General features: G+C 41.9%; 1 protein-coding gene across 1 annotated transcript in view; it reads left to right on the top strand.

Annotated features, from left to right (window-relative positions):
* ABLIM2 (actin binding LIM protein family member 2) overlaps nucleotides 1–24,028 on the top strand; it is a 156,072-nt gene that overhangs the window by 118,199 nt on the left and 13,845 nt on the right. Inside the window, exons 16-20 of the mRNA XM_065405740.1 lie at nucleotides 601–748; nucleotides 6,593–6,651; nucleotides 17,149–17,203; nucleotides 19,490–19,554; nucleotides 19,712–19,792. Coding sequence (XP_065261812.1) covers nucleotides 601–748; nucleotides 6,593–6,651; nucleotides 17,149–17,203; nucleotides 19,490–19,554; nucleotides 19,712–19,792 — 408 coding nt within the window. The remainder of the gene's footprint in view (nucleotides 1–600; nucleotides 749–6,592; nucleotides 6,652–17,148; nucleotides 17,204–19,489; nucleotides 19,555–19,711; nucleotides 19,793–24,028) is intronic.

The following is a 24,028-nucleotide window of genomic DNA, read 5'->3' as shown; positions in this document are numbered from 1 at the left end:
AATCTTTTTTATTTTTTAGATATTTTATTTTTATTGATCATTTATTCTAGTTATTTAATAGCAGCAAATGTGTGTTTGGTCCTTCACAGAAGATATAGAAAGATATTGCACCTCCCCCAAAGTGCTTACAATCTAAATTTGACAAGTGATGGAACAATTAGGGGAGGCAAAAAGTAGGAAGAATTGAACTAATGCAATAAGTTCATGCATTTACTCAATCTAGGCACGTTCATTGGTGGTTCAGTGGAGGTGTTTTTATTCAATGTATTTATTTTAAAGTGAGAAAAAGTAATATTGATTCACTTGTGGGCATTAATAGTTTAATTTTAAAAAATGCACATGTTCTGAAACGAGGACAGAGTAACAGCGGTAATTAACAGGAAACCCATTCTCAACCAGGTGGATCAGGTTAAGTATCTGATACTAGAACTTCTAACAGACAGTCCCATGATGCATTGCACAGGATCTGTCTTCCACTTTTATGACTAAGGGAATGATTGGTACAATATTACTATAAATAAAAATAGATCTGAGAATTCCCGTGTGAGTGAATTTGCAAAAATAAATGCAAAGGTTAAGGTTCGGTTTTGTTCTGTTCAGCTAAAGACCAGTTGGCTGATTCTGAAGGGGGAGATGGACACCAGAACTAATTCTCCAGATTTGGATACTCAGTCACTATCACACGGTCCTGGAACTGACAGAGAACAGCTCCGGCAAATGCAAGAGAATGCAACCACCATATATTCAAGTAAGTATTTACTTTACGCAGTTAATTGTGGATGTGGGATTGTGGCTTGACTGAGAGAGACAGCCATGCCATAGGCTTCTCTGCACATTTTCATTCTTTGCCTTTGGCCTCCACCCAAACACTCCATATTCGTAAATTGGAATAGCCAGCGGATCATTGTTTTGAAATGCCGCTCTCACTAGCTATCAGTACTGAAAGTGTTCTCCACGTTCTCTTCATTTAACTTGACAGGAAGTGGGGGAGTACAGGGACGTAGTCATCAGGAATAAAGGAACCTAAATTTTGCTTTTAGTACACAAATCACAAAAATGATAGATAATTTTAGAGGAAAATACCTTTGAACGGCAGTTGTCCTAAGAGAGGGCCCCCCTGCTACACCGTGATGGAGATACAGGTCAACTGGGGTAAATAATTTGGGGAAGCAGTTTTTCGAAAGCTTTCATCCCACTGCAAAGCACATCTGGCAGCAAAGGTAATGTGCCAGTCATTGGTAATATGATAGCTGGCTCCATCATCTTCGTATTAAGGAAATTATGGCTCAGCTATACAAGAGAGGGGAAAAAACTGATGCAGCAGAATCTGTCAGTAGAGTGAACCAAGTGGAAAGAAACAAGTAGTTTGGGATCCTACTGAACCAAAGCAAGGTGATTTCCCTTCTCAAATACCATCAGACATTTCCCACACAGGGAAAGTTTCATAAATGCCCTTGTGCATGTGAAGCTGTCTCTGAATGCCACAAACTCCTCACATCCAGAAGCAACTGGCAGAAATGAGCATAGACTATGCAAATAAATAGTTTAGGCACATGCACCATGAGAAGGCTGACTGATGGGTTGATATGCTGCTTATCTGTACATGTTTTGAGATAATAGGCCTTATGAGGCAAAAACCTCTCCCATAAAAATGTCTGTAACACACAGTACACTTTTTTTATATATACAAGCAACATACTGTGTCACAGGTTTCTCCATGGGACTATCATTCTGCTTCCACTCACTCCTTTATCTTTTATTTTCTAATATCAAACACACAATTCAGAACCACAGAAGTCACAGATAGAAAAGACTCTGTGAGTTATGTGGTCACCTCCCTGCTGATGGAAGTTGTTCCTTGTGTTACATTTTCAGATGTTTTGCCCAGTGTAGTTTTCAGTGTACCCACCACTTGTCTTAGAAGACCATTTAACAGCTAAATAGTTCTGGCTTTGAAGGTTTTTTTCCTGATATTCACTCTCTTGTATTCCCTTCCTTAATTTTATCCAGTTACTCCTAGTTCTATCCCCCGTGCTGTCCTAAATAATTCCTTTCCTTCCTTCCTTGTTTACACCTTCCAAGTATTTGTAGGCTACCAAGTGCCCCACTGACCATTGCTTAGCTATTTAGCTATTGTCCCTCCCGCATGTGAATGGGGAGCGAAGAGAACCTTAGCCCCACCTCCAAACCCAATGAGCTGGTCAGTGCAGTTTAGTTGGCACAGCACAGCAAGGGAAATAATGTATGTCAGATGTAGGTCTGGCACAGATTACTTCCCCCACAGAGCAAGAGGGGACTGCAGATGACTTCCTGAATCACAGTCTGGTTCCAGGTCTGCTTCTGGGGCAGGTCAACAATGCCCTGATCATTACAGAGGTCTTGTGGCAAAGCCACAATTGAACTCTGTAATAGCTAGACACGATAGTAACGATTGCTCCACCTTAGTTCATTTTTTTTTCTGTCTGGTATTAATATTGTAGGCTAGGTGTCGAAATGTCTTAGGCCTTGTATGCTCACTGAGCTCTCTTAGTGGGAGAGATTTTATTCATGGATACCATTTCAGGCATTACCGTGTCAAGTTGAAGAAAAGGCTAGGGCATTAAGATGCTGAACTCCCCTTCCCCTTGAACCCTTTCATATAGTTTGGAAAGTGCTGAATATCCAAATACTCATACCTTATCAACTCTATTTGGGTGTGTGTGTGTGTGTGTGTGTGTATACCTTTATCTGGAGAGAGGTATATATTTACTGCTAGTAATGGTTATCTCTGTTCTGTACAAAAAGTTTCTCTCATTCAAAGCTCATGGGCACTTTGGGCACCAATGGTGTATCAGACCACTTCATGTATTGGTGTGATCTATTGTATTCAAGACTCAATCATTGTCCTAAGTTTTGTTTATCTTTTCTTGCTTACATAATGTCTGCATAAATATCTTGCTGCTGTGTAACTGAGACATACATATGTATATTATGGTAGGTAGGTTTAGTACATGGTGTTTATAACATTTCAGAATAACATAGTAGTAACTGAATAGGATTCCTCAGTGAATTTGAACTTTTTTTTTTTTTTTTTTTTGAAGGTTGATTGCTACAAATAGCTCTTCTAAGAAAATCTATATTGATTTACAAAAACACAGTGTCCATAAATGGCTCGACATAGATTTCTGGTGCATTGTACTGCCACTCATTTAGCATGAGAAGTTAAAGGGAATTCAACAGTTACTATTTCCTGAACCACAGACATTCTTGATTTTGGGGTCTGAGATAGTGCAAAAGAGGCTCTACAAATGATTGTTTAACCCACTGGTATTGTACCACTTCCCAGATGATCCTTCGATGCTTAGCTTGTTACTATTATTACTTATTCCTTGTACTGCGGTAGCACTTAGAGGCCCCAAAACAGAATCACATATTGAGAGACAGTCTCTGACCAAAAGAGCTTACAGTCTAATCTAAGGCAAGATGAAACATACAATTGGAGGTGATAAAAGAAGAACAAGAGTAACAGTGTCAGGAACACATGGTTACGTACACTCGCTGGGCATAGAGTTAGTCAAAAGACAATACTACTATCACGTTTCTTTAGTTTTCAGTGTTTTAATAGTTCCCTTTCTTCAGTGACATGCTGGTTACCATGTAGCAGGAAGTAGACATTGTGCATATATAAAGCTTTTTTGCCTTGTGGATATATTATTGGACCAGGACTTGGGATACCTGGGTTCTAATCCTGGATCTGCTTCTGGCCTGTTGGGTGACCTTGGACAAGTTGCCTCTCTGTGCCTCAGTTTCTCCATCTGTAAAATGAGTCCTTGTGTAAAGCGCTTTGAGATCTGTGGTTGAAAAAAGCTATATAAGAGCTTGATGCTATTATTATTTATTATTATTTTCTTGCAGTGTAATGCAGTCGTGCCCTATATTTTCCTCTGGCCCCAATTAGCCTGTGGTGAAATGCAGTTTCATCACATTTCAAATTAGCATGAATGGCATGAAAGGAGCCATATCAATTTACAATCTAGCTGATGAGTCTATAGTATCTGCATTGGTAAGGACAGATTGTCACATATCAGTCAAGTACTCGAAAACTCTACAAGATACTGCAGAAAGCATTTAGCATATGATGATTGCAGTTGTTACAAGTATGTTGGCTAGTTCAGTCTAGATTGTTTCATTCAAAGAAGAGCAATCAGGAATAAGGTAGAGTATATAATATACCTGAGAACTTCCTATGGAATGAAGACCTGGGTGAAATGCTGTCCCCCGTAGAAGTCAATGGAAGTTTTCCCGTTGACTTTAATTAGGCCAGGATTTCACCCCTGGAAGTTTTCCAAATGGCCACAAGATGTCGCCTGTACTTCACTTCTCTGATTTTCACACACAAAATTCACCATGTTCATCCTGAAATGAATGTTTGTCCTCATTAAGTTTAGGATGTAAAACTCCCAAACTGTTAGATGTTAAAGGAAGTTTGTTAATTCTAAACTGTTTCCTTTGCCCCAAAGCATTTCCCTTTGGTGCTATAATATTCCACCATTAACTAGGAGCATGGTGGGAAATTCCCACTGGGAATTTCACAGACTAGAAGAGGCCACCATTAGAAGCAGGAAACCGCATGAGACAAACCTTTGATCCCTTCTGACACTGCAATTCCTATGTTCCTAAATAATTTGAATATAGGACTTTACACCTTTTCATTATTCCTATTTTAACCTATCCCTTTACATATGCAGTAAAGTCAAAATATTTTGGGATAACACTAAGCCATGTCAGCCATCTACTCAGTGTCACTGCTCTGCAGGGCAGAGAGGTCAGAGGAATTGGTCTCCCCAGCAGTGTTCTTCACTAATCTGTTTGATAGGTCAGGACAGGGACTGTAACTTTATCATTTGTATGTTCAGTGCCTAATGCAATGTGGTCTGGATTCTTAATTGGGGCTCTAGGTGCTACTGCAATACAAAATAGTAGCTAATAATAAATAATGCACTTAGTTCTTTAAGTAGGAACATAGACTTTGCCATATTGGATCAGATAACTGATCCATAGAATTCAATAGCCTGTCATTAACAGTGGCCAGTACCACTTTCTTCAGAGGAAGGTGCAAGAATCCTCCATAATGGACAATTATAGTATAATTTCTTCCTGATCCCATGAATCAGTAGCTAGTTTATACCTATTTTTTTTAAATGAGCCCTGTCTACTGTACCTGTGGATTTTCACATTACTCATATAAATGCCTTTATCTTTCTGGCATCCTGCCAAGCTTCCGGCCACAGTGAGATCTTGTGGCAACGAGTTCCACAGGTGGTGCATGCACCTTTTTCCTTTTATCATTTTAAAATATTTAGCTTTTCAGTTCCATCGACCATCTCCTCAGTCTCAGATTATAAGGAAGTGTAAATAGGAGTGCCCAGTTTACTTTCTCTTACACCATTCACTGTTTTCTCTACCTTTAGTGTGTCCCCTCTTATTCATCTCCTCTCTAAACATACAGGATTAGATCCTCTGCTTGTGTAAATTGTCAAACTAGTGAAGGGAGCTGTACAGATTTATACCTTCTAAAGATCTGGCTAGTAGTTTAGACTGATTATTTAAGAAGGAGGTTTGAAAGTGGCAGTAGAAAGAGATCCGAGCATCTCTAGTGATGCCAGAGAATCTGAACAATATCCAAAGATCATTTTACCCACTGCTGAAATGCAGCCACCTCAGGGAGAAATGAAATAACTATTTAACAGCACCTAACAACACTATACACCAGTTTAAGACTGGAAATAGAAAATACCTTTTCCCGTTGAAACTGCAGAGCAAATTTAGTGGGGGCAAAAAGCTGTTCTTAAACTGGAATTTCACCAGGACCGTATTCTTACAAAAAGTGCCAGGAACGCAAGTTGGCAGAACCTCTGAAATAATGCACGTTTATTACCATTCTGGGGTAGTAGTTCAGCACTGAGTCAGAGAGGTTACCTCTTACTGAGTCCTCAGTACCGCTCTCTACCGCACCAAATTGTTCCTTAGAGGTCTTCCCCAGCACACGTGTTCCCCATCCCCATCTGCGGAACATGCAATCTTCTGAGATCTGGGATGATCCCAACCTGACGTGATATGAATTATAGATACAGATATATTTCTCTTTTTAAAAATCTCCTGCAAGACTGAGATGAACCATACACATCTGTCCTGTATCTCAGAGACTGGGGGTACGTTTTCACTACCCGCCGTATCGGCGGGTAGCAATCGATTTATCCGGGATCGATATATCGCATCTCATTAAGACGTGATATATCGATCCCTGAACGCGCTCACCGTCGACTCCGGAACTCCATCAGAGCAAGCGGCGGTAGCGCAGTCGACGGGGGAGCCGCGGCCGTCGATCCCGCGCCGTGTGGACCCCAGGTAATTCGATCCAAGATACTTCGACTTCAGCTACGCTATTCACGTAGCTGAAGTTGCGTATCTTGGATCGATTCCCCCCCACACTGTAGACCAGCCCTGGGTGATAGCTCTTGTAATTGGTTTCTTGTATTCTGTGCTTGCTGTTATTAATTTGATTGTAAAGATTTTTGCAAAAATCTCTCAATACATATTGTGTCTTTTACAGGATTCCCATATGCCAAATCTGCTTCTCTTCCTGGCTACGGAAAGAACGGATTGCACCAGGTAGGTATTAGTATAGAATGCGTTACACCTGCTAATATTGTACCATAAATACACAGCTTAGTAACCAGGTAGATAATCACAAATAACATAAAGCTCTTTAAAGACTTTTGGCTACCAGCTCTGCCTAACATATTCATATGCCAAGGGAGTTCAACCATGTCTGTCTTCAAGAAGCAGTCAGCCAGATTGAGGCTTCTCTTTAATTGTGTGTTGCATGAGCATTAAGAGTCTTATTTTTCTCCCAAAACAAACACAGATCCAAAAATGTAGTCTGCACATATTAACAGAACTCAGTAAGTGTTAAATTAATCATTGAGAAAGACGGGCATCTATTTAAAGCAAGCTAGCTCTCCTATGTTAGAGAAAAGGGGAAGCAACCCACAGATGGGTTGTATTTCCTGAAGTGGGTAATCTGTTTTTTTCCAGTGTTCATATATGTAGGTTTCCCAGATTTTCTTTTCTTTTTTCTTTTATCAAAAAAAGGGAGGGAGCAGGGGGAGGAGGAGAGAGAGAAGGACAGGTATCTAATGATAGTTATTGTAGGCTCTTTGAGGCAGTGACTGTCTTGTTGTTTTGTGTTTGTACAGCACCTATCACAATGGGGTCCTTGTCCATGACGGGGCTCCTAGGCACTTAAGTAGAACCTCAGAGTTATGGCCACCAGAGTTACGAACTGAGCAGTCAACCACACACCTCCTCCCCTCCCCACCCTCTTCCGAATACAGTACAGTAATGTGTTAAACGTAAAGTACTAAAAAAATAAAGGGAAAGCAGCATTTTTTCTTCCACGTAGTAAAGTTTCAAAGTTGTATTAAGTCAATGTTCAGTTGTAAGCTTTCGAAAGAACAACCACAATGTTTTGTTCAGAGTTAAGAATATTTCAGAGTTACGAACAACCTCCATTCCTGAGTTGTTTGTAACTCTGAGGTTCTCCTGTACAGTTGATGATGAGGCTGATGATAGTCATTGCACTAGTGTCTCCAAAAGGAAGTTTGAAAACAACTACGGTATGTGATCTAGGCTGTATTTTACTGAAGGCAAGAGAATGACCTCCAATTAATCATGGGGAGCAGCAAGAGTGCAAGTGCCATAGCCTGGCTGAAATGTTGAATATATTTGTATGCATTTTCTGAAATGTACATCCTGTTAATATTAAATGACTAGCAGTCTTGGTGTTGAGCCCAGTGTCTGACACTCTGAATTCAGCCCCAAAAAGAAGAGTGGAGTTATGCCATGTGCAAGGTCGCACCGGTGTGGGTAGAGCAGTGTGCTCTTCAAAATGGCATCCCCAGGGGCGGCCCTAGACTTGCTGCCAGCAACTGGCGCCCTAGGCAAACCATGCAGTCGGCGTCCCCCACCCCCAAACACCAAGGGCAGATGTAGGCTGAGGTTTTTGCTAAACTGGGAAACATTTTGCCCCTTTTTTCCTTTTAATGTTTTTAAGCGTTTTTTTTTTTTTTTTTTTAAACAGAGACTTAATTATTTGGTTTGTCCGTCTGTCCAACCAATGTTTCTGAGATCAGATAAAATAGAGAGACGAAATTTTCAGAATAGATTTGTACATGACAGCTAGATGATATTTCAGTCCGATTTCAAATAAAAATGCATTAAAAATGTTAATTATAATTTTTATTATTACACATCCAAAATCATCCATTATGCTATCCCGCTTTAACTGCCATTACCACCACATCCAATATAGAAAGAAATAAGAAAACTGTTCAATGAACTTTAACCTGTATTTACAAAACACTCTGAATAAAAAACACTCTGTGCTCTTAAAACATGACTTTTCTTGCTTTAAATTTTGGAAATTCAGTCACTAGTTCTTTTAGATCCAATTTTCCAGCTATTTCATGCTCTATTGACATTGTGGCAAGTCCAAGTCTCTCTTGCACCATTGTTGAACGCAGATATGTTTTTATCAATTTTAACTTTGGGAAGCGACGTTCCCCACTAGCTATGGAAACTGGCAAAGTTAAAAGAATGTGTAGAGCTATAAAAATGTTTGGAAAACTGAGTTTATTTTCACAAACAAACTTCAGTACTTCTTCAGGAGTGGAATGTTTCTTAAGTCGTCTTGAAAAACCCTGAAGCTCACTACACAAATCTGTAGCATTAATGTCTTTTGAATTTTCATGAGTCAATGCCGACTCTCTGCTCTACATGAATTTCCGGCTGTGCGACCTTGATGTATATTCGAGTTAGATGTCACTAGCATTGCAGCTTTTGCCGCTAACGGATGTGTTTCATTGTGGCTGAGTTATTGCTTATCAAAATTGCGGAGTGGGTCATCTTGACCCTATGTCGCAAATTGAAAAACAATTTCACTAAAATATTATTTATTTTGCAGTAGATAAAAGATTTGACAAATTAATAAATTCTCAGAAATGTAGAGAAATTAATTATAATTCATATTCCCTCCATACGCTCACGGGAATTGAAATAATGACATCTTCGTTATTTTATTTGTTTTTTTTTATCTTTTTCATTTTTTTTTAAATTTGATTTTTTCCCCTATAATTTGGTGCCCCATTTAACTTGGCACCCTAGGCAACCGCCTAGTTTGCCTATTTAGACGGGCCACCCCGGGCATCCCCATACAATACTGGACAAAACCACATCTGGTTTTGTCTCAGTACCAGATGGGGAACAAACCACCCAAAAAGAGGACTGTCTGGTTTAAAATTGGACAAATGGCCTAAATATAAGAACATGAGAATAGCCATATTAGGTGAGACCAATGATCTGTCTAGCCCAAAGGTCCTCAGACTGTGGGGCGTGCCCCCCTGGGGGGACGCGGAGGAATGTTCGGGAGTACGGCTGAGCATCCACTCCTAGGTCTGCCCACAGCTGTGCTCCCAACCTCAGTCCCCTTCCCCATAACTGCATCCTCCCCTCGAGCTGCAGCCTCGCCCCCGGGATGAGGGGGCAAGACCCTGAAAAGTTTGGGTCTAGCCCCGATATCCTGTCTTCTGACTGTGGCCAGTGTCAGCTGCTTCCGGGGGAATGAACAGAATGGCAATTTTGAGAGACCCATCCCCTGTCGTCCAGTCCCAGCTTCTGACAGCCAGAGGTTTAGGGACACCTGTAGCATGGAGTTGCGTCTCTGTCCATCTTGGCTAATAGACATTGACAGACATTTCCTCCAGGAATTTATCTAATTCTTTTTTGAACCCAGTGGTACTTTTGACCTTCATAACATCCCCTGGCAACAAGTTCCACAGGTTGACTTTGTGTTGCATGAAGAAGTACTTCCTTTTGTTTGGTTTAAACATGGTGCTGATTAATTTCATTGGGTGATCCCTAGTTCTTGTGGTATGTGAAAGGGTAAATAACACTTCCCTATTCACTTACTCCATACCATTCATGGTTTTATAGACCTCTGTTAATTCCCCCCCTTAGTCATCTCTTTCCTAAGATCAGCAGTCCCAGGCTTTTTAATCTCTTCCCATATGGAAGCTGTCCCATACCCCTAATCATTTTGTTGCCCTTCTCTGTACTTTTCCCAATTCAAATATATATTTTTTTGAGATGGGGTGACCAGAAATGTACTCCGTATTCAAGGTGTGAGCGTACCATGATTTTATAAAGTGGCATTATGATATTTTCTGTTTCATTCATTACCATTCCTAATGGTTCCTAACATTCTGTTAGCTTTTTTGACTTCCACTGCACGTTGAGTGGATGTTTTCAAAGAACAATCCATAATGACCCCAAGATCTTTCTAGAGTGGTAACAGCTAATTTAGACTCAATCATTTTGTATGTATATTTAGGATTGAATTTCAACTGCCATTTCGTTGCCCAGTCACCCAGTTTCATGAGATCCTTTTGTAACTCTTTGCAGTCAGCTTTGGACTTAACTATCTGAAGTAATTTTGTATCATTTGCGAATTTTGCCATCTCACTGTTCGCCCCCTTTTAAAAATCATTTATGAATTTGTTGAACAGCACATGTCCTGTACTGATCCTTGGTGGACCCCACTATTTACCTCTCTCCATTGTGAAAACCATTTATTCTTACCTTTCGTTTCCTATCTTTTCACCAGTTACTGATCCATGAGAGGACCTCCCTCTTATCCCATGCCTGCTTACTTTGCTTAATAGCCTTTGGTAAGGGACCTTGTCAAATGCTTCCAGAAATTCCAGGTACATTATATCCATTGGATCACCCTTGTCCACATGCTTGTTGACTCCCTCTAAGAATTCTAATAGGTTGGTGAGGCATGATTTCTCTTTACAAAAACCGTTTTCACTGTTTCCCAAAATGTCACGTTTATCTATGTATCTGATAGTTCTGTTCTTTACTATAACTTCATCCAGTCTGCCTACTACTGAAGTTAGGTTTACCGGCCTGTAATTGTCAGGATCGCCTCTGGAGCCTTTTTTAAAATCAGCATTATATTAGCTACCCTCCAGTCATCTGGTATAGAGGCTGATTTAAGCAATGGGTTCTATACCACGGTTAGTAGTTCTGCAATTTCATATCTGAGTTCCTTGAGAACTCTTAGGTGAATACCATCTGGTCCTAGTGACTTATTACTGTTTAATTTATCAATGTATTCCAAAACCACATCTATTGACACCTCAAACTGGGACAGTTCCTCAGATCTGTCACTGAAAAAGAATGGCACAGGTGTGGGAATCTCCTTCACATCCTGTACCAAGAAGGCAGATACAAAGAATTAATTTAGCTTCTCTGCAACAGCTTTGTCTTGAGTGCTCCTTTAACACCTTGATTGTCCTGTGGCCCCACTGATTGTCTGGCAGGCTTCCTGCTTCTGAGGTGCTTTAGAAAATATTTTGCTATTAGTTTTAGTGTCTTTAGTTAGTTGCGCCTCAAATTTTTTCTTGGCCTGCCTAATTATACTTTTACATTTGACTTTCTGGAGTTTTTGCTCCTTTTCCTCAGTAGGATTTGACTTCCAGTGTCTGCCTATACAGTATACTTTAATTAGGGAACCAGTGGTTGATATCTGACTGATTTGTTAGTAAGAATTATTCTAATCTGAGGCAACAGGGAGATTAGGAAATGACTTTGAATTAGTAAAACTGGGGAGTTCTTACAGCTACTTAGACTGTAAGCTTCTTGGGGCAGGTGCTGTCTTTTTGTTCTGTGTTTGTACAGCACCTAACACAGTGGGGTCCTGGTTTCTGAGTGGAGCTTATAAGCACTACAGTAATACAAATAATTAATAATAATAGTTAAGGCATCTGGATAAAAATCAGCAACCAAGGGAGATTGGTAGTTTATTATTTTTGATGCTGTGTGTGACGGGTTGGATCACAGAAACCCCCTTGGGAGCTGCCACCCAATGTGCCAAGACTACCCCTGCTTCTGTTTTCCCTGCCAGCTCAGGATTCCAGCACCCTGTCTTGCTGAGCCAGACACTCCAGTCTGCTCTAACAAAGACTCAGGGTCTGAATCACTAGTCCCAAAGCTGCAAGTTTACCAGAAACCAGCTCACAGGAGTGTGCTTGTCTTTAGCACTCAGATGCCCAACTCCCAATGGGGTCTAAACCCAGATAAATCCGTTTTACCCTGCATAAAGCTTATGCAAGGCAAACTCATAAATTGTTCGCCCTCTATAACACTGATAGAGAGATATGCACAGTTGTTTGCTCCCCCAGGTATTAATACATACTCTGAGTAAATTACTAAATAAAAAGTGATTTTATTAAATACAGACAGTAGGATTTAAGTGGTTCAAAGTAGTAACAGACAGAACAAAGTAAGTCACAAGCAAAATAAAATAAAATGCGCAAATCTATGCCTAATCAAACTAAATACAGATAATCTCACCCTCAGAGATGCTTCAGTAAGTTTTTCTCAGACTGGACACCTTCCAGGCCTGGGCACAATTCTTTCCCCTGGTACAGCTTTTGTTCCAGCTTAGGTGTTATCTAGGGGATTCTCCATGATGGCTCCTCTCCCTCTCTGTTCTCTTCCACCCCTTTATATATCTTTTGCATAAGGCGGGAACCCTTTGTCCCCTCACTGGAAAAGCACCAGGTTAAAGATGGATTCCAGTTCAGGTGACATGATCACATGTCACTGCAAGACTTCATTACTCACTTGCCAGCACACACATATACAGGGAGACTCACAGGTAAACAGCCATCTGCAGACAATGGGAGTCATCAAGATTCCAAACCATCATTAATGGCCCACACTTTACATAATTACAATAGGCCCTCAGAGTTACATTTTATATTTCTAGTTTTAGATACAAGAGTGGTACATTTCTACAAATAGGATGATCACACTCAGTAGCTTATGAGCTTTGTAATGATACCTTACAAGAGACCTTTTGCACAAAGCATATCCCATTTGCATTATAGTCACTTATTATCAAATTTTTTATAAAACTATCCCAGTTACATTATATTCACTTATGATCATGTTTTTATAAAACCATGTAGACTGCACAACGTCACACTGTGATAGAGATTATTTCTTGTAATCTTAATAAATTAAGTTCGCAGGTGCATAATATGTTGTGAATAGTTACTAAGGGCTGTTGTATCCATCCCTTTCATGAGTTCACAGGCAGGAGAGGGAGTATGGAGCTGCTCAAGGCAAAATTGTAGCCCCTGCATGCTGAGTTGTGCATAGATTAATCCGTAAGTGCTCCAGCAGGCATACACACCCAACAAAATGAGGAGGGACAAAGACAGTTATGCAGGGCCGCCCAGAGGATTCAGGGGGCCTGGGGCAAAGCAATTTCAGGGGCCCCTTCCATAAAAAAAAGTTGCAATATTATAAAATACTATATTCTCGTGGGGGCCCCTGCAGGGCCTGGGGCAAATTGCCCCACTTGCCCTCCCCTCCCCCCCAAGCGGCCCTGGGAAAAATAAACATTTAAAAACCTTCCGCATCTCGGCACAAACCCAGTTTTGAGAAAACTTCTTTTCAAGTCACCTTTACAAGGTATCACTGGTTCTCAGCATCAGCTAGTGCTAAAAGGCACTAAAGCTCATTAAAAGGGTTGGACAAATATTTTCCGTCAAAACTTTTTTTGGATCGAAAACTAGGGGTTTTTAAAAAGCAGAAAAAATCACGGACAATGTCTGCTTTCCTTCAAAATTTGTTGTGTTTTTTTTAATTGAAAAGCTGAAATTAGTCTGCCAAAACCTGAACATGGTTTGGGGTTTCAGAAGTGTGTGGCCAAATATTTGCTGCTTGCTGTGTTTGATTGTTTAAAGAAACAATAAAAAAATTCTGCTTAAAAAAAATCCAAAACTTTTGAACCACCTCAGCTTGTGACCAAACGCCAGAGCCCATCCAGTCAGAGACTTCTCCAGGTTTCTGATACTCCGCTGGCTTCCTTGACTCATAGCTGTCTCCATAACTTTGGGTTCATTTAGGTTAGAACATAAGAATGGCCATACTGGGTCAGACCAAAGGTCCATCCAGCCCAGTATCCTGTCTACCAACAGTGGCTAATGCCAGGTTCCCCAGAGGGAGTGAACCTAACAGGTAATGATCAAGTGATCTCTCTCCTGCCATCCATCTCCACCCTCTGACAAACAGAGTCTAGGGACACCATTCCTTACCTATCCTGGCTAATAGCCATTAATGGACTTAACCTCCATGAATTTATCTGTTTCCTAGAGACTGGCTCCATGGGGTCCCTCACAAACTGGAGACGGTTACTGTGGATTTGTCTTTAGTATCGCTTATGTACATACTCCACGAACTGAGCATTTGAGCTTGTTCCAGAATCTGGGATGAGCCTATGCTGTGAAAACTGAAATGCTCAAAATAGCACATGCATGTGAATGGACACAGGGTGCTAAAATTAAATTAACCCAGGGGGGCTCAAACTGGGGGTCGGGACCCCTCAGGGGGTCACGAGGTTATTACCTGGGGTCGCGAGCTGTCAGCCTCCACCTCAAACCCTGCTTTGTCTCCAGCATTTATAATAGTGTTAAATATATAAAAAGGTGTTTTTAATTTATAAGAGGGGGTCACACTCAGAGGTTTGCTATGTGAAAGGGGTCACCAGTACAAAAGTTTGAGAATCACTGAATTAACCCCTCTGGAGCCTCGGGGAATGCAGGGGAGGTGGGTCTCCCTTGGTATGGTTGGGAAGGAGGTAGGTGGTGTAGGATATTGCTCTTCTCATGTGATCCCTCCCCCATGGCTCTCTTGGCTCTATCACTGTTAATCTAAAGTGGCTAATTTTAAATGAAGCTACCCTCCCCTGACATGAATCTCCCTATGGCACTGAAATTAAATGTAGACTACAATTTGGCATTTGAGAAGTGAAAGGGATGGTAGCCCTAAGGGAAAAGATAACAGCTTGGCTCTTTGTGTTAAATAGCTGTCTGCAAGCCTCAAACTGCTGAATGAGCTTTAGGGTAAGGAAGGCTGTGCCTCCCCAAACAGCCTGGCCCTACCCCCTATCTGACCCCCACCCACTTCCTGCCCCCCAACAGCCCCCCCCCCCCCGCAGAATCCCTGACCCATCCTGCTCCTTGTCCCCTGAATGCCCCCCCAAGACTCCCCGGACACCACCCCGGGACCCCACCCTCCACGAACCTCCCTGTCCCCTGACTGCCCCCCCGACCCCTATCCACCCCCCGTCCCCTGACTGCCCCCCTCCCCCAAACTTCTGCCCCCCTCCCCCAAACTCCTGCCCCCTCCCTGTCCCCTGACTGTCCCTGGGACTCCCTGCCCCTTATCCAACCCCCCCAGCCCCCGCCCCCTTACCATGCCGCTTACCCCCCGCCTCCTCCCTCTCCCGGAGCCTCAGCGCACCGCGTCCAGGAGCGGCCCTGGACAGCGCTGCAGTGGCGTGTCTCCAGCAGGACCTGAGCTCCTGCCGCTTGGCCGCAGCTCGCAGCTCCGTCCCCTTACCACGTGGCTCTGAGCGGGAGGAACTCAGGCCCCGCTGGAGCCACGCCACTTTAGCTCTGTCCAGGGGGCCGCTCCTGGACGCCGCGCGCTGAGGCGCCGGGGGATGGGGGAAAGCGGAAGCGGGGGGGAGCCTCCAACATTCTCGTGGGGGCCCCTGCGGGGCCCGGGGCCTGGGCAAATTGCCCCACTTTCCCCCCCCTCTGGGCGGCCCTGCAGTTATATAGCATTGTGCAACAAGTATGTTTGCAGTAGAACAGTTTACTGTTCAGAATTAAACAGTGCAGTAGATATTTGTGACCAGCAGGTGGCAATATTTCTCCCATCTATGCAATGCAAAAGTTTAAACGCACATGTAAACTTCATGAGTTGAAAAGGTCGTGCACGGTCAAGTCCTTTAGGCCAAAACTGTGGCATTCTTTTCAGCATAGCTGTTCTCTGTTTGGAATGCAGGCTCGTACCAACTTTTGTGGTTTGTTATTTTTAATCAATTCTCCCAATGCTGAATAATAAAATAAAACAAAAAAACCTTGCAAGATCTGTAAACATGGCTGTGCATGTGACTCATCCCCGAACAGACAAGAATGAACCTCAGGACTTAAAACAAAAACACTGTTTTTCCAGTATCCTGTAATGTCAGTCAACTCATCATAGCATTCATCAATCTGAAGGAAGACAGAGAATGCTGTATCACGTGCACACAACTCTTATTGCCTTTATTGGCAACTGCAGCTGAGGGCAAAATTTGGGCTGTGAATTTCCAAAGAGCCTAAGGGTTTTTGACGCTCTCAACTTCCACTCAATTCAATGGGATTTGGGTGCCTAACGCTATTAGTCTATTGCGAAACCTCTAGCCTTCGCCCATAGTGCCAGGTCTTCAAAAACCTCGTCCAGCACACCTGTTGGGAGGGAGGGTATAGGTGACTTTCTGCAACTTTTCCACCTCTTTGATCCTGGGGGGATGCTGGGGATTGGAGCTCAAGTTAGAGCAGCCTCAATTAGCTGTGGAGTGAAGCACAGGGGATATATGAGGGATCGAGAATCTGGCCTTAGGTGTCTGTCTATCTAATCATCTGTTTGGTACTGCCACTGATCACCGTAGAATCTCAGCACCTTCAACATAAAATAAATAGCAATAGTGAAGTCCCTCATTAATTTCAAGGAGTCTCTAGCATGTCTCCCTTTTAATGGATTAAATTCTCTTTGGGGGAGGGATTTTGGTTTCAGTATTTTTGGTAGAGGTATAGAGCAAGAACGGGAGTGTCAGTGTTAGTCTCATTCTTATGGCGAAAAGAGTTTTTCAAAGAGGAAGGTTTTGCAGCATTTCCTAAGGCTGCTCAGGCTCTGGATTTGTGTTATCTCCTCTGGAGGTTTGTTGAAAACAATTGATTTGACAATGTCTTTGTTTCTATTTGCACAACTACCTCTCTGCATTTGTACACTGAGTTATTTTGCACCTGCTTCAGTTGCCTGCTTGGAAAAGTTAGACTGTGTTATAATAAAACTGTATACTTCCTTAAAAGAATTTGTGCTTTGATTATGCAGGTAGGCTTTCTTATTTTCATCTACAGTGTTTTACCTACTATTTTGTTTGTTTTAGTTTCTTGCTACATTCTTTGTTTCTTGCTCTTCCAGACTGCAAGTATGGGCCAATATGAAACAGACCAAGATGCCAGTTGGGGGATGAGAGGTACTTTGAGAGATGATTCTCAGTCACTCCTGTCTTTCATGTGTTTTGCCCCTTGTATGGGGTTTAACATGCTGTTACTACTGTTACCCTGTAAGATCCTCTCATAGCTCTGTTAACGATGGCTAGATGGTAGCACAGCTCAGCTGTTTGTCTATCACAGAGAATCAGCCGCTGTTGTTCTTTATTTTTTACCTTATTGAGAAAGTAAAGTATAGAGTACTGCCATCATAAGTTGAATCAGACCCAGCACCCCCAGCATTGGGCAGTGGCCTCCATTGTGCTCTTTTGTTAGCCAGTGATATTCTTATTCCAAAGGCAGAGAGGAAATTCAGTCTAAAATCATAGAATCATAGGACTGGAAGGGACCTCAAGAGGTCATCTAGTCCAGTCCCCTGCATTCATGGCAGGACTAAGTATTATCTAGACCAGAGGTGGGCAAACTTTTTGGCCCAAGGGCCACATCTGGGTATGGAAATTGTATGACGGGCCATGAATGCTCACGAAACGGGGGGTTGGGGTGCGGGAGGGGGTGAGGGCTTTGGCTGGGGATGCGGGTTCTGGGGTGGGGCTAGGAATCAGGGGTTGAGGGTGCTCCGGGCTGGGACCGATGGGTTTGGAGGGTGGGAGGGGGATCAGGGCTGGGGAAGGGGGTTGGGGCACAGGAGGGGGTCAGGGGCGCAGGCTCCGGGCAGCGTTTACCTCAAGTAGCTCCCGGAAGCAGCAGCATGTCCTCCCTCCAGCTCCTATGCGGAGGCGCGGCCAGGTGGCTCTGCGCGCTGCCCCGTCCACAGGCACTGCCCCTGCAGCTCCCATCGGCCGTAGTTGCTGGCCAATGAGAGCTGCGGGGGCAATGTGCGGAGCCCCCTGGCTGTCCCTATGCATAGGAGGCAGAGCGGGGACATGCTGCTGCTTCCAGGAGCCGGCTGAAGCTCGAGGGCCGGATTAAAATGTCTGTAGGGCCAGATGCAGGCCCCAGGCCATAGTTTGCCTACACCTGATCTAGGCCATTCCTGACAGGTATTTGTCTAACCTGCTCTTAAAAATCTCCAATGATGGAGATTCCACAACCTCCCTAGGCAATTTATTCCAGTGCTTAACCACCCTGACAGTTAGGAAGTTTTTCCTAATGTCCAACCTAGATCTCCGTTGTTGCAATTTTAGCCCATTGTTTCTTATTCTATCCTCAGAGGTTAAGAAGAACAATTCTTCTCCCTCTTCCTTGTAACAACCTTTTTTGTCTAATCACCGATCACAAAGTGTAATCACTATATTACAATGGAACCTAAACCTTAGCAGGATCTCAACAAGCAGTATCTGTCTGCATTAACTTCCCTTATTATGAGTCAACCTGATTGTGATCATGATGAGCTAGACCTGGGGTGGGCTTTTCCAAAGAGCTCAAGTGGGAACTTCTGCTCTTAAGTCACTTAAGCTCTTTGGAAAATCCCACCCTTAGGCTTTGCTCTAGGGCTTTGTGTTGATCCTTAATTTATTCTCAGTATCTGAGTAGATAAGGGAGCACAGCTTTAAAGAAAAGCTTCATCTCTGATTTTAAATATTTTAGGCAATAGCGGTTCTACAAAAGCCTCCCCACTATCCTGGTTGTCCTTCCAAGCATCAAAGTACTATGGGGATTAGAGGCCGTGTGATGGTATATCCAGCAACATTGACCTAATTAGACTAGTCTCATGCTAGTTTAGGACCAGTAACCCTAAAAAGAACAGAAAAGAAACCCTCATTATTCTCACAGTAGTCATTCTTTCCACTTCAATTGGTCCAAACATCGGGTGTTGTCACTTTGGAACGTTCTGTTTACATGATGATATTCATATCTTCCAAGATTGTAATGTGCCTAGTGATCTGTATGTTTTAATGATTTTCAGTAAAGAGCAGGAAGGGTGGAGCTTTCAGACAAGAGACTGAGTTAACTCACACACAAGCCACTTGAGAAGAAAGATTTCCAACTTCCCCCCCATAGGTTGCTTTTGCTAAGGACACCCATTGTTTAACCCCATGGCACCAGGAAGCAGATGCCTCTCTCATCAGTCTTTGATGCAGATTACCAGCATCATTGTTTCAGCAATGGATAATGTTAGGGCCATCCAGACCACCAGGGTCAGAAGGTTACCTGTAGATAACTATAAATGCAATTATCCAGCAGCTAGTCAAAGAATTGAGAGAAATGCAGTAATGTGAAACATTCATCTCTGCTAACTGTGCACTAGTGCAATCATGAAAGAACCCTACGTATTCTAAACTATCAAACCATTTCCCATTTTCTTACAGAATACAAGGTAAGAAGTGCCATGCCAACACTGGGAGAATGCTCAGATTCACCCCTTCCTAGCAAGGTTAAATGTGTTCCTTTTTTCTTATTGTGTCCATGTGAAATATGTATGTCAAATATGGATACAAGTATGTACCATTTAAATTTGTAAGTTACACACATTGCCATACAGCAGAAGCACATTTCGCTAGAGTTCATGCCTTTGTTACTTTTTGCAACAGATCTATCCTTATGAAACGCTTATTGTAACAAACCGAATTCGGGTGAAACTGCCTAAGGATGTGGACAGGACCAGACTGGAGGTAGGAAACAATTTGCTTTTGAAATCCTTGTTCTGTTCATTCGTTAACTGACTTACAGTTACTTCTACTGTTGCTCATTGGTGTAAATGAACTTGGGAGAAGTCATATTCTCAACAGCTATTGGCATAGCTTTTTTTACTTCTTTGGAGCTAGACCAGTTTACACCCGCTGAAGAGCTGATCTGTAGAGGTTTGTCCATTAACCAGATGTTGGTGTTTTGTAGCAATCATTTATTTGGGCAGCAGTGCTTATCAGTCTACATAGTTCACTAAGAGCCCTATCCTGTGAAGTGCTGAGCAAAATATGTTGTCCTCTTAACATCCATTGAATTCAATGGAATTTGAAGGAACTCAGCCCCTTGCGGGATTGGACCCTGGGAGATATCATTCATTTTCAAGTTACTGATCTCTTAAATAAATGATTTCGTTAATATAACATTAGTGAATATTGTGAGTGCAAGGCTACCACTTCAAATGATATGGTCATTTTCCAGGGATGGTCTGTGCCTCTCATCATTTATGAAAAAAACAGTAAATTATTTAGTATTTTGATTATTTGTACAAATTGAGTACAGATATTCTGATAAAATTGACAGAATGGGTCATGAATCAAGAAAAAGAAAAGTTTACAAACTTTCAGGGCATTTATACACCGTGACAAAATTGAAAATCTTGAGAGTGAAAAAATTTGCTCTAATATATAAAATATTTAGAATTCCAGGAGTGCTTCCCATAAATAAAAGGCCTGAATCTGCGATCTTTTTATATACAGAACAATTTCTGAAGCCAGTAAAAGTTCTAAATATAGAAATCTTGTGCGGTGAACCCAAGTCTTGGTATTGTCAGTCTAATTAGACATGTTAATCAACATAGCGACTTCATTTCACAGGCTGTAACTGTTACTGGTTTAAGGGGACTGTTTTATAGAACTGTGTGCATGCAAATCTCACCTGCAAAACAAAAACAAAAAAGTGCTTGAAAATCATAACGTGAATGTATATTTTAACTGCATTATGTCAGAGAATAAGGCAAACAAAATTGCTATTACATATGGGAAGTGATGGCTAGGCTCTGAATCAGCCATTGAGGTTAGATTATTAAATCTCATTTTTAAGTATCACATCCAATTTTCATTAAATGTAAGTTGAAGCTGCAAATTGCCACCCAGGCAAAAATGGATGCTGATTAAGTTTGAATCTATGAAATCACTCTGGCTTCTCAATTATGACTGTTCTGTTGTTAATTAAGGACAATGCTTTATTTCTAATGCATGCTAATCGGGGACATTCTGTATGTGCATGCTGTTGAGCTCAGCACTGCTAGGGACTGAGCTTCTGAACAAAATGACATTATATGGACCAACTGCCATCACCTCATGAGGGAATTTGGTATATTCTAATTCTCCTGATAGATCATATAATCACTCAATTAGCCCTAAATGGATTATTTTTTAAGTTCCTGGAGAGCCACTGGCTGCCTGGTGGTACTGCAGGAGATCCAATGTTGCTGGACAATTTCTTGGGTTTGATTTTATTACTTCCTAGACTAGCAAGAGCTGGGAGCATTGAAGAGCAGCATGTTTTGTTGCTTGGGTGTCTTTCCAGTCAATTTAGAGTGTGATATTGACAGGCTGCAAATAGAGTCCCATCTAGCCTCCCCTAACCAGAAAGATGTTGGTTATGATAGATGCTGGAGATGTGAAAGGGGCAGCCAATAGATGAGCAACAGACAGGGAAATGGAAGATTTCTCTCTCCTCCTTAAGATAAAGACAATAGGAATAATTTGCATTTATATCTAATCTATTTAATTTATCTGTATCCCAAAGCACTGTACAAGCTAAATATATCTATAGACAATACCAGAGAAACGCAGCCATCCCTGGGTGGTGAGGGTGGCAGCCAACAGCCAAACAGCACCCTTCACAGACATGTGGGGAGAAGACTTTTTGACCATAATATTATTACAACCCACAATTCACAAAAGTTCCAGGGGATCTTGAATATCCACATTGAGCAGCCAGGCCCTTAGCTTTTAAGGTCCTATATAAAAGAACCCCACAGAGTAAAATGCATGTTACTAAATTACCTATCCTGAACATATCAAAAGTCTGAGTTTATCTTGCTAGAATTTGAACCTGTGTTTCCATGGAGTCTAGGGATCTGATCCTGCTATCACTCACTCTGGTGTAAATCAGAAATATCTCCTTCAAAGTTGATTAAGTCATACAGGTGTCAGAATCAGGACATAAGTGAACCCTAAACCATGAAACCTCCCCTTTGGCTCTGTGATCCATAATATCAACAAACCAATCTTAATATTAATGAATGTGTTGAACAATTAATTTCTAAGGGCCAGTTCCTGAAGTCCACTATCATCCAAAATTCACTGCATCAATGGAAGTTTCGTCTGTGTAAGGACTGAATAATGAATTCAGGATTTGATGTAAATGATTAACTAATTATTGTAGATTAATTTTAGGATTAAGAGGTCGTTCAATAATTGTGAAATAAAAATTCAGTGATTACCAGTCTTAGTCCTTGAAGAAGGTTTTACGTGTAAATGGGTAACTGCAAGGTCAAAAATATAATATTTGCTAATAAAAGAAGAGAAAAAGCCATTAATCTTTAAGCAGAAAAGAAAGGAAAACTGTGAACTAGTTGCAAGTTCCTGTATAAAGACTAAACAATGGTAAAAATTTTAAAAGATCCGTATGGTATTTATTGGAATTGGTGTTTGTTCTTCAAATGCTTCAATGCGCTTCTTGTTTGATTATCCAGCAGGCGATATTGATTTGATTGTAAGAAACAGAATGTCTTAGATGTGTGCTGTTTTACGCCCAGGATATAGCAAAGCACCAGAGGTAGAAGAAAAAGCAAGAAGAGTCCAAGAAAAGGAAAAACACATCTGGACACATCCTATACATTAAAGCATTCTTTTATCACATGAAAGAATAGAGTCTTTGTTAAAACTCATCAGCTTGGTCTGACTAGCAGGCACTGCACTCAATTGCTTTTTTTAGACAATGTATAGTTTGCTTTGGACGAATAGTGTATGTTCTGGCTGCCATTATCAATAACTCATACATTGTCCTCAGCTGGGGCTTCTGTTTGTTTAACATTAAAATTGCTCAGCCTGCTTCACACCAGGTGCAGGCCTGTGCCTGAAGTCTTGAGAAGTCCAACCACTTCAAAGATCTCATAGTGATTTCCAAAAGAACAATAAACAAGATCTGCTTTAAACCTGCAGTAGGAAAGCGATAAGGGGACCAGACAACTGATCCTCTCAATTGCTGCGCTGTTAAAATGTGTGTCTGAGAAAAGGAGCTCTTTGTGCAGCATCTTGGATTTATTAGGGATTGGTAGTTTTTTAAACAATTAAATTAGCAGCATTTTAATAGGATGATAGCGACTGGCAAAACAGAGGTGATGGATCTGCACATTCAAACCATGTGCAAAGCTGAGTGAGAGGAGCAGACTGAAGGCTGCTGGGTTGTTGGTTTTTGTTTTTTGTTTGTTTGTTTGTTTTTTGTATTAGAGAACTGCCGGGATTAAACAGCTTTGCACAGAAAGTCAGTTCATCATTATTTCTTCTCATAGCAAAGGAGGAACCCTGTAACTTAGTTACGAAGAAGAGCAAATGTGGTGGGTAAGCTCAGTAGGTTTTGGGGATGGAGGGAGACCAGAACCCAGGAAGCCCCTGACCCATACCTTCACAGGAGCAGAGCAGGATTCCAATCAACCACCATAGGAACAGTAAGAGGGGGCACCCTGCAGCATCATAGGGGTGATGGCTAGAACCCCAGAAGCAGAAAATACAGGAGAGTCAAGGCTAGAGTGCAACACTGGAGCAACACTAGTATTTGCTGCAGTGTATTGCCACCAAATAGGCAGGATGGCTCTGAAAACCCTCCTCTTGTCTGTTATCACTCCCCTCCCCCACAGTTAAGCTCTCTGTTGTAAGGGCTGGTGTGGGTGATAGCAGTAGTAAAGGTAGATAATCCATCTATTCAGCTGTCTATCTCAGATTTTATCTTTTAAAACAACCTACATTTTCTAGCATCCCAGCTTTACTGCAGTAAAATCACTAGGCCTGATTTTTATCTCACTTGCACTGCTGTAAATCAGCAGTAGCTCCCATGACGTCAGTGGATTTGCACCAGAGCAAAACTGGCATAGGTGAGAGGAGATTCAGGCCCATTGTGTTTTCTGCTAAAGGTTGGAGAGGCAAATGACCTCT

The sequence above is a fragment of the Emys orbicularis genome, chromosome 5 (assembly GCF_028017835.1).
Source record: "Emys orbicularis isolate rEmyOrb1 chromosome 5, rEmyOrb1.hap1, whole genome shotgun sequence".
In the NCBI taxonomy this organism is placed as follows: domain Eukaryota; kingdom Metazoa; phylum Chordata; order Testudines; family Emydidae; genus Emys; species Emys orbicularis.
The sequence above is the reverse complement of the archived record's forward strand: the minus strand, read 5'-3'. Positions and strand labels throughout refer to the sequence as shown.